The sequence below is a fragment of the Oncorhynchus gorbuscha genome, linkage group LG08, assembly GCF_021184085.1.
Source record: "Oncorhynchus gorbuscha isolate QuinsamMale2020 ecotype Even-year linkage group LG08, OgorEven_v1.0, whole genome shotgun sequence".
Classification (NCBI taxonomy): Eukaryota; Metazoa; Chordata; class Actinopteri; order Salmoniformes; family Salmonidae; genus Oncorhynchus; species Oncorhynchus gorbuscha.
Genome location: NC_060180.1, coordinates 55,902,590 through 55,918,774, shown reverse-complemented (window position 1 = coordinate 55,918,774; position 16,185 = coordinate 55,902,590). Strand labels below are relative to the sequence as shown.

At 44.6% G+C, this 16,185-nt stretch overlaps 1 protein-coding gene and 1 pseudogene across 2 annotated transcripts in view; one reads left to right on the top strand and one right to left on the bottom strand.

Moving 5' to 3' along the window:
• b4galt2 (UDP-Gal:betaGlcNAc beta 1,4- galactosyltransferase, polypeptide 2) overlaps positions 1 to 16,185 on the top strand; it is a 151,563-nt gene that overhangs the window by 13,555 nt on the left and 121,823 nt on the right. For both annotated transcript variants that reach the window (XM_046359934.1, XM_046359935.1), the window contains exon 2: positions 10,106 to 10,542. In XM_046359934.1, coding sequence (XP_046215890.1) covers positions 10,215 to 10,542 — 328 coding nt within the window. In that variant the 5' untranslated portion in view covers positions 10,106 to 10,214. The remainder of the gene's footprint in view (positions 1 to 10,105; positions 10,543 to 16,185) is intronic.
• LOC124041860 lies at positions 2,063 to 3,166 on the bottom strand (annotated as a pseudogene).

Here is a 16,185-nt window from a genome sequence, read left to right as displayed (position 1 = left end):
GGGGGCACTGTGTTGAAGCCACCACACCTCCATCTTGGCACTCCCCCACCATTGTAAAACATACATTATATTTACAAAAGTATGTGGACAACCATTTAAAATTAGTGGATTCGGCTATTTCAGCCACACCCGTTGCTGACGGATGTATAAAATTGAACGCACAGCCATGCAATCTCCATAGACAAACATTGGCAGTAGAATGGCCTAACTGAAGAGCTCAGCGACTTTCAATGTGGCACCATCAAAGGATGCCACCTTCCCACCAAGTCATTTCGTCACATTTCTGCCCTGCTAGAGCTGCCCCAGTCAACTGTGTTGTAAATGTCTAGGAGCAGCAACGACTCAGCCGTGAAGTGGTAGGCCACACTAGCTCACAGGACGGGACCGCCAAGTGGTATGTGTGTATGGTAATTAATACAAAACTGTCTTCACTATGCTATAAACATGATAATCAGTCCTCATTGTCACACGACATATATACAGTGCCTTCGGAAAGTATTCAGACCCCTTGACTTTTTCCGCATTTTGTTACGTTACAGCCTTATTCTTAAATTGATTGAATAAAAATAAAAAAACTCAGCAATCTACACACAACAACCCATCGTGACAAAGTCAAAACAGGTGAGAGATTTTTGCTAATGTACTTAAACTACAAAACAGAAATACCTTATTTACATAACTATTCAGACCCTTTGCTATGAGACTCAAAATGGAGCTCAGGTGCATCCTGTTTCCATTGGTCATCCTTGAGATGTTTCTACAACTTGATTGGAGTCCACCTGTGGTAAATTAAATTGATTGGACATGATTTGGAAAGACACACGCCAGACTATATAAGGTCCCACAGTTGACAGTGTATGTCAAAGATAAAACCAAGCCATGAGGTCGAAGGAATTGTCCGTAGAGCTCAGAGGCACAAAACATTTTTGCAGCATTGAAGGTCCCCAAGAACACAGTGGCCTCTAACATTCTTAAATGGAAGATGTTTGGAACCAACAAGACGCTTCCTAGAACTGGCCACCCGGCCATACTGAGCAATCAGGGGAGAAGGGCCTTGGTCAGTGTCACCTCCAGAACCTGATGGTGATACTGAAAGAGCTCCAGAGTGCCTTTGTTGAGATGGGAGAACCTTCCAGAAGGACAACCGTCTCTGCAGCACCACCAATCAGGCCTTTATGGTAGTGGCCAAGACGGAAGCCTCTCCTCAGTAAAAGACACATGACAGCCCGCTTGGAGTTTGACAAAATTCACCTAAAGACTCTCAGACCATGAGAAACAAGATTATCTGGTCTGATGAAACCAATATTAAACACTTTGATCTGAATGCCACGTGTCACGCCTTGCACCATCCCTACGGTGAAGCATGGTGGTGGCAGCATCATGCTGTGGGGATGTTTTTCAGCGGCAGGGACTGGGAAGTTAGTCAGGATCGAGGCAAAGATCAACGGAGCAAAGATCCTTGAGGAAAACCTGCCCCAGAGCGCTCATGACCTCAGACTGGGACAAAGGTCCACCTTCCAACAGGACAACGACCCTAAGCACACAGTCAAGACAATGCAGGATTGGCTTTGGGACCTTTCCTTGAGTTCACCAGCCAGAGCCTGGACTTGAACCCGATCGAACATCTCTGGAGAGACCTGAAAATAGCTGTGCAGCAACACTCCCCATCCAACCCGACAGAGCTTCTGCAGAGAAGAATGGGAGAAACTCCCCAAATACAGGTGTGCCAAGCTTGTAGCGTCATACCCAAGAAGACTCAAGGCTGTAATCGCTGCCAAAGGTGCTTCAACAAAGTACTAAGTAAAGGGTCTGAATACTTATGTAAAGGTGATATTCAATTTTATTTTTTATATACATTTTCAAGCATTTCTAAAAACGTGGTTTTTATTTATGAGAAAAAACAATACATTACATTACATTACATTTAAGTCATTTAGCAGACGCTCTTATCCAGAGCGACTTACAAATTGGTGCATTCACCTTATGACATCCAGTGGGACAGTCACTTACAATAGTGCATCTAAAACTTAGGGGGGGGGTGGGGTGAGAGGGATTACTTAACCTATCCTAGGTATTCCTTAAAGAGGTGGGGTTTCAGGTGTCTCCGGAAGGTGGTGATTGACTCCGCTGTCCTGGCGTCGTGAGGGAGTTTGTTCCACCATTGGGGGGGCCAGGGCAGCGAACAGTTTTGACTGGGCTGAGCGGGAGCTGTACTTCCTCAGTGGTAGGGAGGCGAGCAGGCCAGAGGTGGATGAACGCAGTGCCCTTGTTTGGGTGTAGGGCCTGATCAGAGCCTGGAGGTACTGAGGTGCCGTTCCCCTCACAGCTCCGTAGGCAAGCACCATGGTCTTGTAGCGGATGCGAGCTTCAACTGGAAGCCAGTGGAGAGAACGGAGGAGCGGGGTGACGTGAGAGAACTTGGGAAGGTTGAACACCAGACGGGCTGCGGCGTTCTGGATGAGTTGAAGGGGTTTAATGGCACAGGCAGGGAGCCCAGCCAACAGCGAGTTGCAGTAATCCAGACGGGAGATGACAAGTGCCTGGATTAGGACCTGCGCCGCTTCCTGTGTGAGGCAGGGTCGTACTCTGCGGATGTTGTAGAGCATGAACCTACAGGAACGGGCCACCGCCTTGATGTTAGTTGAGAACGACAGGGTGTTGTCCAGGATCACGCCAAGGTTCTTGGCGCTCTGGGAGGAGGACACAATGGAGTTGTCAACCGTGATGGCGAGATCATGGAACGGGCAGTCCTTCCCCGGGAGGAAGAGCAGCTCCGTCTTGCCGAGGTTCAGCTTGAGGTGGTGATCCGTCATCCACACTGATATGTCTGCCAGACATGCAGAGATGCGATTCGCCACCTGGTCATCAGAAGGGGGAAAGGAGAAGATTAATTGTGTGTCGTCTGCATAGCAATGATAAGAGAGACCATGTGAGGTTATGACAGAGCCAAGTGACTTGGTGTATAGCGAGAATAGGAGAGGGCCAAGAACAGAGCCCTGGGGACACCAGTGGTGAGAGCGCGTGGTGAGGAGACAGATTCTCGCCACGCCACCTGGTAGGAGCGACCTGTCAGGTAGGACGCAATCCAAGTGTGGGCCGCGCCGGAGATGCCCAACTCGGAGAGGGTGGAGAGGAGGATCTGATGGTTCACAGTATCGAAGGCAGCCGATAGATCTAGAAGGATGAGAGCAGAGGAGAGAGAGTTAGCTTTAGCAGTGCGGAGCGCCTCCGTGATACAGAGGAGAGCAGTCTCAGTTGAATGACTAGTCTTGAAACCTGACTGATTTGGATCAAGAAGGTCATTCAGAGAGAGATAGCGGGAGAGCTGGCCAAGGACGGCACGTTCAAGAGTTTTGGAGAGAAAAGAAAGAAGGGATACTGGTCTGTAATTGTTGACATCGGAGGGATCGAGTGTAGGTTTTTTCAGAAGGGGTGCAACTCTCGCTCTCTTGAAGACGGAAGGGACATAGCCAACGGTCAGGGATGAGTTGATGAGCGAGGTGAGGTAAGGGAGAAGGTCTCCGGAAATGGTCTGGAGAAGAGAGGAGGGGATAGGGTCAAGCGGGCAGGTTGTTGGGCGGCCGGCCGTCACAAGACGAGAGATTTCATCTGGAGAGAGGGGAGAAAGAGGTCAGAGCACAGGGTAGGGCAGTGTGAGCAGAACCAGCGGTGTCGTTTGACTTAGCAAACGAGGATCGGATGTCGTCGACCTTCTTTTCAAAATGGTTGACGAAGTCATCTGCAGAGAGGGAGGAGGGGGGAGGGGGCGGAGGATTCAGGAGGGAGGAGAAGGTGGCAAAGAGCTTCCTAGGGTTAGAGGCAGATGCTTGGAATTTAGCGTGGTAGAAAGTGGCTTTAGCAGCAGAGACAGAGGAGGAAAATGTAGAGAGGAGGGAGTGAAAGGATGCCAGGTCCGCAGGGAGGCGAGTTTTCCTCCATTTCCGCTCGGCTGCCCGGAGCCCTGTTCTGTGAGCTCGCAATGAGTCATCGAGCCACGGAGCGGGAGGGGAGGACCGAGCCGGCCTGGAGGATAGGGGACATAGAGAGTCAAGGGATGCAGAGAGGGAGGAGAGGAGGGTTGAGGAGGCAGAATCAGGAGATAGGTGGGAGAAGGTTTGAGCGGAGGGAAGAGATGATAGGATGGAAGAGGAGAGAGTAGCGGGGGAGAGAGAGCGAAGGTTGGGACGCGCGCGATACCATCCGAGTAGGGGCAGTGTGGGAGGTGTTGGATGAGAGCGAGAGGGAAAAGGATACAAGGCAGTGGTCGGAGACTTGGAGGGGAGTTGCAATGAGGTTAGTGGAAGAACAGCATCTAGTAAAGATGAGGTCGAGCGTATTGCCTGCCTTGTGAGTAGGGGGGGAAGGTGAGAGGGTGAGGTCAAAAGAGGAGAGGAGTGGAAAGAAGGAGGCAGAGAGGAAAGAGTCAAAGGTAGACGTGGGGAGGTTAAAGTCGCCCAGAACTGTGAGAGGTGAGCCGTCCTCAGGAAAGGAGCTTATCAAGGCATCAAGCTCATTGATGAACTCTCCGAGGGAACCTGGAGGGCGATAAATGATAAGGATGTTAAGCTTGAAAGGGCTAGTAACTGTGACAGCATGGAATTCAAAGGAGGCGATAGACAGATGGGTAAGGGGAGAAAGAGAGAATGACCACTTGGGAGAGATGAGGATCCCGGTACAATTTAATCAATTTCAGAATACGGCCGTAACGTAACAAAATGTGGAACAAGTCAAGGGGCCTGAATGCTTTCCTAAGGTACTGTATTTCGTGCACCCTATTTTACTGCACAGATCATGTGAGAGAATTTACCTCAGCACTGTTATCAACGTAAAATGTGATTCTGTGAAGAACATGGGACCTACAGTTTGCATCAGAAAGATGTAAATCCACCCATACATTTCTTTCCCCTCACTGAGCATATAATGTACACTGAGTACACCAAACATTACAGACACCTTCCTAATATTGAGTTGCACCACCTTTTGCCCTCAGAACAGCCTCAATTCGTCGGGGCAGGGACTCAACAAGGTGTCGAAAGTGTTCCACAGGAATGCTGGCCCATGTTGACTCCAAGGCTTTCCACAGTTGTGTCAAGTTGGCTGGATGTGTTTTGGATGGTGGACCATTCTTGATACACACGAGAACATGTTGAGCATGAAATCCAGCAGCGTTCCAGTTCTTGACTCAAACTGGTGCGCCTGGAACCACACTGCCATACCCCGTTCAAAGGCACTTAAATATTTTGTCTTGCCTTGTCTCAATTGTCTAAAGGTGTAAAAATCCTTCTTTAACCTGTCTCCTCCCCTTCATCTACACTGATTGAAGTAGATTTAACAAGAGACATCAATAAGGGATTATAGCTTTTACCTGGATTCACGTGGTCATGGGAAGAGCAGGAACTCATAAATGCATGGGGACTTGTTTGTTGAAAACTGGCAAATGACACAATGTTAAAGCTTTTTTTGAATGATTAGCCTAAGTTTTAGATTTATTGTTACAGATTTATACATTTGGTAAAACACACTAGCACTGCATGGTTTGTATGTTATTGAGTTGTCAAGCTAGAAATGCTCGAAGGCTACAGTTTTGCCCAATTTTATCAAGTGTAGCATATCTAATGCATATTTGATGAGGCCATGAGGGCTGGTTGGTGGGTTGCGCTAGGGCCCGTGGCCTTAGAGTAGAGCAAATAGAAACTAGTGCTCGTCTAGGGTCCTACCCAAGTATTTCCCCTTTAAAACGCAGCATTTGGAGATCTCCATCACAGCAGGGATGCTGTAACACATTTCTCTGTCTGACAACCTCTCATTACCACTTGAAAAATAATATAAAGACAGAAATAACATAGTCACTCATCTATTAGTTCTTCTTTCAGCATCAGCATTTCCCCAGCTGTGTTGACAAAAACGATTAAACAGTGAAGTTCTACTGCTTAAAGGCTATACTCTAAATATCTACTACTTAACCGTCTCTCTGCTGCTTAGGATTTGCCTTTGCTTTATATCATTATGTAATGTTACATAAAACATTGTCACCACTGAGTATTGTTAATCTATATGTCTCTTTACTAAGAAGTCAGCCACAAATCCTTGGTTTACGTTGGATTGCAAGAAACTCTGCAAGTGATGACTCACCTAATATTGGCAAATAAGTTGTTATGATTTGGGGCTACTGCTCTGGCTCTGTGTTAAGGGTTGTTTTAAAGCAGGGTTGGGCAAAAAAAATGGCTCGAGGGCCACATTGGGAAATACCACATCCATGAAGGGTCCAACGTAGGGCTGCACAGATTTCTTTTGACTGATTTGTTCAACAAAATCAATTTGCGGGCCAGATAAAGGGCAGTTATTAAAAAAAATATATAGGACCATTATCATTTCTACATAGTTTCTATACAGTTTTAGACGTTCAACTGTGGCCTGTAGTGTTTTTTTAAGCCAAAATAATAATAAAAAAAAAAATGGCAAAATCAACCACCCCTGTTCTAAAGTTGAAACACATCCATTGTAACATTACTGTATAGGCCTAAGACAGCTGTGACTGATTACAGTAATGTATGCAGAGTGGAGATGACACCACAAACAAAAAGGAGAGGGATTAAACATTTGCTGCCAAATATGCCGATGCCAATAAGGTGGTATACAACTTATACTGGCCATTATCATTGTGTTGTTTATGGCTTAGTTTAGCCTTAATATAGCTGTCACAGGGGAGACGGTGCTGGTAGAGAGACTAACTAGCACATAATGAATTATGCACCGACAGATTAATTGGGCGCCACATCAAGAGCCAGCACACTATTAAAATTTGAACATACATGCTGTACACATTTATTGCCACCATATTTCCAGGACTTTACTTTATTAGTGTGTCGGTTTAATATTGGTGTGTCGGTTTAATCTAAAAGAGTTCTCAGCATCCATTTAGTGTCCAAGGGATACGTTTAGTGTATAAGGGATTTAGTGTCCAATATGGAATTAAATATTCACTAGACACCAGCCGTTTCTAAACAAGCATCTTGGTCCCATGTTGATATTCTCCAATGCTAAGGCCTGGTTTGCACTGCACATATAGGCCATTATGTACATTATGTTGGCTTGTCTTTAATGTTAGTGAGCAAACTGATAAACTAGTGTGTGGGCTTCCAAAAGGCGAATTAAGCAATAAGGCCTGAGGGGGTGTGGTATATGGCCAATATACCACGGCTAAGGGCTGTTCTTAAGCACAATACAATGCAGAGTGCCTGGACACAACCCTTAGCTGTGGTATAATGGCCATATACCACACCCCCTGAGGTGCCTTATTGCTATTGTGGACTGGTTACCTACTTAATTAGAGCAGTAAAAATACATGTTTTGTCATACCCGTGGTTTACGGTATGATATGCCACGGCTGTCAGCCAATCGACATTCACGGCTCGAACCACCCAGTTTATAATCTGTTTTTGACGTCATGCTGGTTAACAGTGTGATGCAGCATCTGTCATAATTGAGTCTTAATGTAGAGATGAAAAGGCATCTAAATTCTTTCACCAACTAGCCTTGTCCTCTATGAGGTCAGTCTCTTTATAATGAATATTTTAGTATTAGTACTGGACTATTGCACTTTTTGAAACAGCATTTGCCATTCAAATTGAAATAGAGGCTCTTCGTCAAGTCAGTTTACCACAGAACTTAGAACTACACAGGTCAGTCAAATAATTAGGTTATTTGATTAGGTTTAGGTTTAGTGCCTTGCTCTGAAGGGCATATTGGCAGATTTTTCACCTTGTTGGCTGGGTAATTCGAACTAGCGACCTTTTGGTTACTGAACTAACAGGTAGGCTACCTTAATTTGACCAGTTTCTCACAGCAGGAAAATAATCCTGCAGCAACAGGAAATGTGAATTATTGTGTGGATTTTTTTATATTTTAATTTTTTTATACGTTTTTAGTTGGGGCAAATGGAAATTAGGGCAAATGGAAATTAAACTTTAGAAGCATTTTCAAACCTTGATTACACAACAAGTTTTCTTTCCTGCCGTGCAGGACATTTTCTGCAACAACAGGGTGATCAAATTAAGATCCTACGTCTATACGCCATCTAAAAAACCCTCATCAAACACACACCACCACTGTATTGTTTTTGTGTGCTTGTCTGTGAGAAAATCAATGAGTGAGACCCGGCCTGGTGAGATAGAGTTGGGTCTGACATTGACAGTGGCGTTCCTTCCCACCTCCCTCCCTCCACATTGCACCTGGGTAATCTATCTGCTAGGCTAGAGCCAGGTAGTCATCTTTGATATCTGGTGCTTTCCCCATGATGTTTCCACTTGTGATCCTGCCAGGGGAGAGAACAGAGAGTCCAGTCAAGCCATTTTATTATAAATGTTTTTCAAATCACGTTGTTGGGTGGAGTAGGTTGCTTTTGGTTTATTCCTTGATGTTTATTTTCTTGGAAACATGTACAAGTGGGGCACAAAAGTATTTAGTCAGCCACCAATTGTGCAAGTTCTCCCACATAAAAAGATGAGAGAGGCCTGTAATTTTCATCATAGGTACACTTCAACTATGATTTTTTATGAATTTATTTGCAAATTATGGTGGAAAATAAGTATTTGGTCAATAACAAAAGTTTATCTCAATACTTTGTTATATACCCTTTGTTGGCAATGACAGAGGTCAAACGTTTTCTGTAAGTCTTTACAAGGTTTTCACACACTGTTGCTGGTATTTTGGCCCATTCCTCCATGCAGATCTCCTCTAGAGCAGTGATGTTTTGGGGCTGTTGCTGTGCAACATGGACTTTCAACTCCCTCCAAAGATTTTCTATGGGGTTGAGATCTGAAGACTGACTAGGCCACTCCAGGACCTTGAAATGCTTCTTACGAATCCACTCCTTCGTTGCCCAGGCGGTGTGTTTGGGATTATTGTCATGCTGAAAGACCCAGCCACGTTTCATCTTCAATGCCCTTGCTGATGGAAGGAGGTTTTCACTCAAAATCTCATGATACATGGCCCCATTCATTCTTTCCTTTACACGAATCAGCCGTCCTGGTCCCTTTGCAGAAAAACAGCCCCAAAGCATGATGTTTCCACCCCCATGCTTCACAGTAGGTATGGTGTTCTTTGGATGCAACTCAGCATTCTTTGTCCTCCAAACACGACGAGTTGAGTTTTTACCAAAATTACATTCTCCCCATCTTCTTCGGGAGCATCCAAATGCTCTCTAGCAAACCTCAGACGGGCCTGGACATGTACTGGCTTAAGCAGGGGGACACGTCTGGCACTGCAGGATTTGAGTCCCTGGTGGCGTAGTGTGTTACTGATGGTAGGCTTTGTTACTCTGGTCCCAGCTCTCTGCAGGTCATTCACTAGGTCCCCCCGTGTGCTTCTGGGATTTTTGCTCACCGTTCTTGTGATCATTTTGACCCCACGGGGTGAGATCTTGCGTGGAGCCCCAGATCGAGGGAGATTATCAGTGGTCTTGTATGTCTTCCATTTCCTAATAATTGCTCCCACAGTTGATTTCTTCAAACCAAGCTGCTTACCTATTGCAGATTCAGTCTTCCCAGCCTGGTGCAGGTCTACAATTTAGTTTCTGGTGTCCTTTGACAGCTCTTTGGTCTTGGCCATAGTGGAGTTTGGATTGTGACTGTTTGAGGTTGTGGACAGATGTCTTTTATACTGATAACAAGTTCAAACAGGTGCCATTAATACAGGTAACGAGTGGAGGTCAGAGGAGCCTCTTAAACAAGAAATTACAGGTCTGTGAGATCCTGAAATATTGCTTGTTTGTAGGTGACCAAATACTTATTTTCCACCATAATTTGCAAATAAATTCATAAAAAATCCTACAATGTGATTTTCAGGACTTTTTTTCTCCTCATTTTGTCTGTCATAGTTGAAGTGTACATATGATGAAAATTACAGACCTCTCTCATCTTTTTAAGTGGGAGAACTTGCACGATTGGTGGCTGACTAAATACTTTTTTTGCCCCACTGTACATGGCATATACAGATACTGTGATTTGCTTCTCATTTCCTGTGTTGGGCCTAATTTACTTAAACGGCAACTAAATATAAATGTAGTGCGAACATAATGTAATGTTGTTCCCTGGCCCTCCCACAGGTGATAGAGTGAGGCAGCGTGCAGCATTTGTCCAGGCCAGCCCAGGCCCAGGGGTGTGACCAACCGAGCGGATGCCCTAGACTGTGCGGCAGGGGCGGCAGGCTCAACCATGACTCGGCTGATGTTAGGCCGGACCCTGGAGCGCATCTGCAAGGCTGTCCTGCTGCTCTGCCTGGTGCACTTTGTCATCATGATGATCCTCTACTTCGACGTCTACAGCCAGCGCTTCGACCAGATCTTCAGCCGCTTCAACAACGGCCGCAACGCCAGCCGCAGCGGACACCACTACTACTACAACCTCAGCCGGCCCAACGCCACCTTCGCCAACTACCTGGCCACTGCAGACCAGCTGCTGCCCAGCGCACGACCTGAGGGAAATCACACGCCACCAACTACCAAACCTATACCACCATGCCCGGAGATACCACCTGGTCTGGGTAGGTGATGATCCCCCTTTACACTAATGACTAATGAAGTAGTACGTTTTTCACATTTGGGTGCCGACCCAAACCATACTCAAATCAATTCAAATTTGATTTGTTAAATGCTTAATGAACAACAGGTGTAGACTAACAGTGAAGTTCTTACTAACTTACAATGCAGAGAGAAAGAAAATGGAGAAATAATAGAAGTAATAATGAATACACAATGAGTAACAATAACTTGGATGTATACATGGGGTACCAGTATCGAATATAATACAATGGTATTTGTCACATGTGCCGAATACAACAGGTAATGGACCTTACCGTGAAATGCTTACTTGCGAACCCTTAACCAACATGCAGAGTTGAAATAAAGTAAGAAAAATGTGCTAAAGGAAAAATAGTAAAATAACAATAACGAGGCTATATACATGAGGTACCGGTACAGAGTCAATGTGCAGAGGTACGGGTTAGTCGAGGTAATTGAGGTAATACATGCATGTAGGTAGGGGTAAAGTGACTATGCATAGATAATAAACAGAGAGTAGCAGCAGCGTATGTGAAGAGTGTGAAGGAATGTGAATGTATGTTTATGTGTGTGTGTGGCGTCAAAATGCATGTGTGTGTGTGTGTGTGTGTTGAAGTGTCAGTGTAGTATGTGTGAGTGTGTAGTTAGAGTCCAGTGAGTGTACATCGAGCCTATGCAAGAGAGTCAGTGAAAACAATTGTATTAAATCAAAATAAAATAAGGGGGCCAATGCAAATAGTTCAGGTAGCCAGATAATGAACTGTTTAGCAGTGTTATGGGTTGGTGGCAGAATCTGTTCAGGAGCCTTTTGGTCCCAGACTTGGCACTCCGGTACCGCTTGCTGTGCAGTAGCAGAGAGAACAGTCTATGGCTTGGGTGGCTGGAGTCTTTGACAATTGTTAGGGCCTTCCTCTGACACCGCCTGGTATAGTGGTCCTGGATGGGAGGAAGCTTGGCCCAAGTGATGTACTGGGCCGTATGCACTATCCTCTGTAGAGCCTTGCAGTCTGATTCCGAGAACTTATTAAACCAAGCGGTGATGCAACCAGTCAGGATGCTCTCGATGGTGCAGTTGTATAACTTTTTGAGGATTTGAGGTCCCGCGCCAAATCTTTTCAGCCTCCTGAAGGGGAATTCGCGTTATCGTGCCCTTTTCACGACTGTGAAGCTCTCGACCCGCTCCACTACAGCCCTGTTGATGTGAATGGGGGCATGCTCGGCCCTCTTTTTCCTGTAGTCCGCGATCAGCTCCCTTGTCTTGCTCACGTTGAGGGAGAATCTCTGACCACCTCCCTATAGGCTGTCTCATTGTCATCTGTGATCAGGCCTACTACCGCTATGTCACTGGCAAACTTAAGGATGGTGTTGGAGCCATGCGTGAACAGGGAGTACACGATGGCACTAAGCACGCACCCCTGAATGGCCCCCGTGTTGAGGTATCCAGTTGCATAGGGAGGTGTTCAATTCCATGGTCCTTAGCTTAGTGATGGGCTTAGAGGGCACTATGGTGTTAAACGCTGAGCTGTAGTCAATGAACAACATTCTCGCTAGGGCTGTCCCCGACAAAAAAAAATAAGTTGTCTGTCCTTTGACCAATCTATTGGTCAACATTTTGTGTATTACTCAAATCGACTATATGCACTGAGCTTGTCTGATGCGTTAAGCGCACTGTTTGATTAAATAATTAAGACACTCAAATGACTAGGGGGAGCCTGAGGAACTGCTCTTAGCTCGATTGTGGTTATACAACATTTACATTTTAGTCATTAGTCCACAGCGATTTACAGTAGTGATTGCATACATTTTTCATACGTTTTCCAACTGGTCCCCAGTGGGACGCAAACTGTCACGTTCTGACCTTTATTTCCTGTGTTTTGTATTTAGTTAGTATGGTCAGGGCGTGAGTTGGGTGGGCAGTCTATGTTTGTTTTTCTATGATTTGGGTATTTCTATGTTTCGGCCTAGTATGGTTCTCAATCAGAGGCAGGTGTCATTAGTTGTCTCTGAGAATCATACTTAGGTAGCCTGGGTTTCACTGTGTGTTTGTGGGTGATTGTTCCTGTCTCTGTGTCTGCACCAGATAGGACTGTTTTAGGTTTTCTCACGTTTGTTGTTTTTGTTAGTTATCTCATGTGTAGTTTCTTTATAAATTAAAGAACATGAATAACCACCATGCTGCTTTTTGGTCCGCTTCTCTTTCACCAGAAAACCCTTACACAAACCCACAACTTTGGCTTTCCCAGCGCCATGCTCTACAAATTGAGCCACACGGGACCCAAAGCTGCTGTACTAAGCCTACTAATGATAATTACATTACTTATTATTATGATCATGAAACTTATTATAATGAGGATCATAATAATAATAGTAATAATAACAATAAGAAGAAGATCAAGAAAAAGGAGGGTTGTTGTTACTAAGGGAAGAGAAAGGGGGATACCTAGTCAGTTGTACAACTGAATGCATTCAACTGAAATGTGTCTTCCGCATTTAACCCAAGCCCTCTGAATCAGAGAGGTGCGGGGGCCTGCGATAATCTACATCCACGTCTTTGGCGCCCAGGGAACAGTGTTGTTATTATTATTATAAATATTATTTTTCAGACAATTTGGAACAGTGTAAACAACACTAAATAAATTATAAATAATACCAGAGAGGCTGTTCTAATAAAAAAAAAGAGTGTACAGCCTTTATTACAGCATAGAAAATATTAAAAACAGTTGAATTTGTGAAATTGTTTATTCGACATGTTGTGTTTGTGTGAGGCTTGGTGCTCATGGAACCAGTAGGCTATTAAACAAACACTCAAAGAGGCAACAAAAGCAAGATCTGTCGTATTTCTGTAGATACAGTATACATGTACTGTGCATGGATGATTTATAAAGACAGGCTCATTTCACACTTAGGCTATTGATTATAGACCTAATTAAGTTGGAATTTCTTCTCTCCTCACTTTTCTTTGTCAATTAAGGCAAGGGCTGCTGCCTCCTCCTCCATTGTTCAGAACACCAATATGCTGGATAACTTTGCTAATATGCACATAGCAACATGGTCTAGTAAAAGGTGCCAAGTCAACAGCGCACTGTGTTTCAGAACCCCGGACAGCAACCACTATCCAACGCAGGAGAAAATGCATTTGTTATAAAGTAATATTATTTTTATTAGTGTTGCACCATTGTTCTTACGTAATATAACCATATATAATTTCAGTAGCACAGACTGATGGACTGTGCCATCCCCACAGCCTCCATAATGGTTTAGTCCACTCAGACAGGCGCGACTCAGACAGGTGTCTTGTACACCATTCATTTGTAATTTATTTTTGCTACTGATCGACCAAAGAAATCTTGGTCAACCAATAAACTATCGACCAAACAATTGACCAGTCGGCTAAATGGGGTCAGCCCTAATTCTCACGTAGGTGTTCCTTTTGTCCAGGTGGGCAAGGGCAGTGTGGAGTGCAATAGTGATTGTGTCATCTGTGGATCTGTTGGGGCAGTATGCAAATTGGACTGGATCCAGGGTTTCTGGGATGACGTTGTTGATGTGAGCCATGACCAGCCTTTTAAAGAATTTCATGGCTACAGATGTGAGTGCTACAGGGCAATAGTCATGTTTAATTTTGTATTTATGTGTTTAATTTCTTTGTACTTTTACCCCATTTTCTTTCCAATTGGTAGTTACAGTCTTGTCCCATCCCTGCAACTCCCCTACAGACTCGGAAGAGGCGAAGGTCGAGAGCCATGCGTCCTCCGAAACATGACCCTCCCAAGATGCACTGCTTCTTGACACACTGCTTGCTTAACCCGGAAGCCAGCCGCACCAATGTGTCAGAGGAAACACCATCCAGCTGGCGACGGAGGTCAGCTTGCAGGCTCCCGGGCGCCACAAGGAGTCGCTAGAACACAATGGGACAAGTAAATTCCGGCCGGCCGAACCCTCCCCTAACCCGGATGACTCTGGGCCAATTGTGCGCCTCCTCATGGGTCTCCCGGTCACGGCCGACTGTGACACAGCCTGGGATCAAACCTGCGTCTGTGATAGTCATACTTTTTACATTGTCCTACTGTGGCTTTAACCAGTCCAGCAAACTAATTACAGCTCATAATCATTATTCAATCTGAAAAAGTGGATTTGGTAATAGTTAATTACTCTAATTAGTATAGTGTGTAGTAATCTGAAAATAGATGAATAGAAGAACTGCATGTCTTCGAGCAGCAGTCTCTCTCTGGCAACCACTTTCCATTCTAAAACGTGGTGGATGGAATGTTTTCTCCAATTACTGTAAAAGCTAGTGTTTCTGTAGGATTTTCTGTCCCGCCCGGGTGAAACATACAATGGGTTTCACATCAGCACTCTCCCCTGTAATAGTTCATCTAAAGATACACCTGTAGTCCAAATTAAAGTATAACTGACAAACACAGCAGTATTCTTTCAAATACAGGAAAACACAGTCAACTAAGATATAGTTGTGTGGCGTTTGAGTTATTCCTATGCTTTCAGGCTTCCAGCAGACTTAATTTAAAGCTATTGCAATACTAGTTACCTTAGGAATAATTCCTTCATATCCACTACAATGTCATTGTGAGGCCTTTCCTGTTAATTATGCAATCATACAGTATATGCATGTGAGCACCAGGCCTTTTCCACGCAGCTCCTGCTAATGAGTTTTAAGTAGAGCTGGAGAGGGAGTTGTGGGGAACCAACTTTTTATCTCATGTGCATCCCTATCATTTATTTGGGTTGAGGTTTCCACTGAGTTTTCGAGTTGTTGACTGAGATGACTTTGGGAGCCACATCAGCACTTCTGAGGGGTTGCCATTCACTCTGCAGACAAGCAGACACCCCCTCCCACCCGACCTCAATGAGTGGTTGATGGACTTGCTCTAAAGCCTGTTACAAAGCATGGGCTTAACCGCAATCCATATGTATGTCAAAGAAGAGAGCTCCAATGTTGACTTTCATTCGTTACCTCATGTTATGTCCATCTAGATAGATGCAAGCTCCGAGCTGTGTTGTGTTGTTCTTGTCGGTTTACCTCAGCTTCTCTCAGATAATCACTTTCCTACAGAAATGTCTGCCTGGAGAAACTGCAGTAGTTAGGCTTAAGTAGCTTAGCTTAAGTAGCTGTTGTCTGGGTGGTTTGTTTTAATGACCCCACTATGACAGGCTCAAAGTGGAAAAAATGAACAAGATGATTGGCTTATCAAGTTGTGGCTGAACTGTGTTCTTGCTGAGCTCAGCATATTCTGAAAGTGTTCTCACACTTTGATACCGGATGCTTCTGTTGACCAAGTATCATGGATCTATAGTTTGGGCCTGAATACAGAAATTATTACTATTTATGCAAATTATGGTAATTGAACCAACCATTTAAAATGAATAAATATGTTTATCTTTACAAGTCCAGTTGATAGCCTACATTTTTGGATGGAGAAAGAATGTGTTGTTGTCAACCAATTTCCCAAATCAGAATAAGGGTTCATTAGCCAGATTAATTTGAATCAACTATTCATAGTGTACATCATGCATTGTATTACCAGGCCTCTAATTTGACTATTTCTATTGAATTAGATTTGATATAATGTTGTGACTGCCTGCTCTTTCCCTAGCATGGAGTGAGAGGA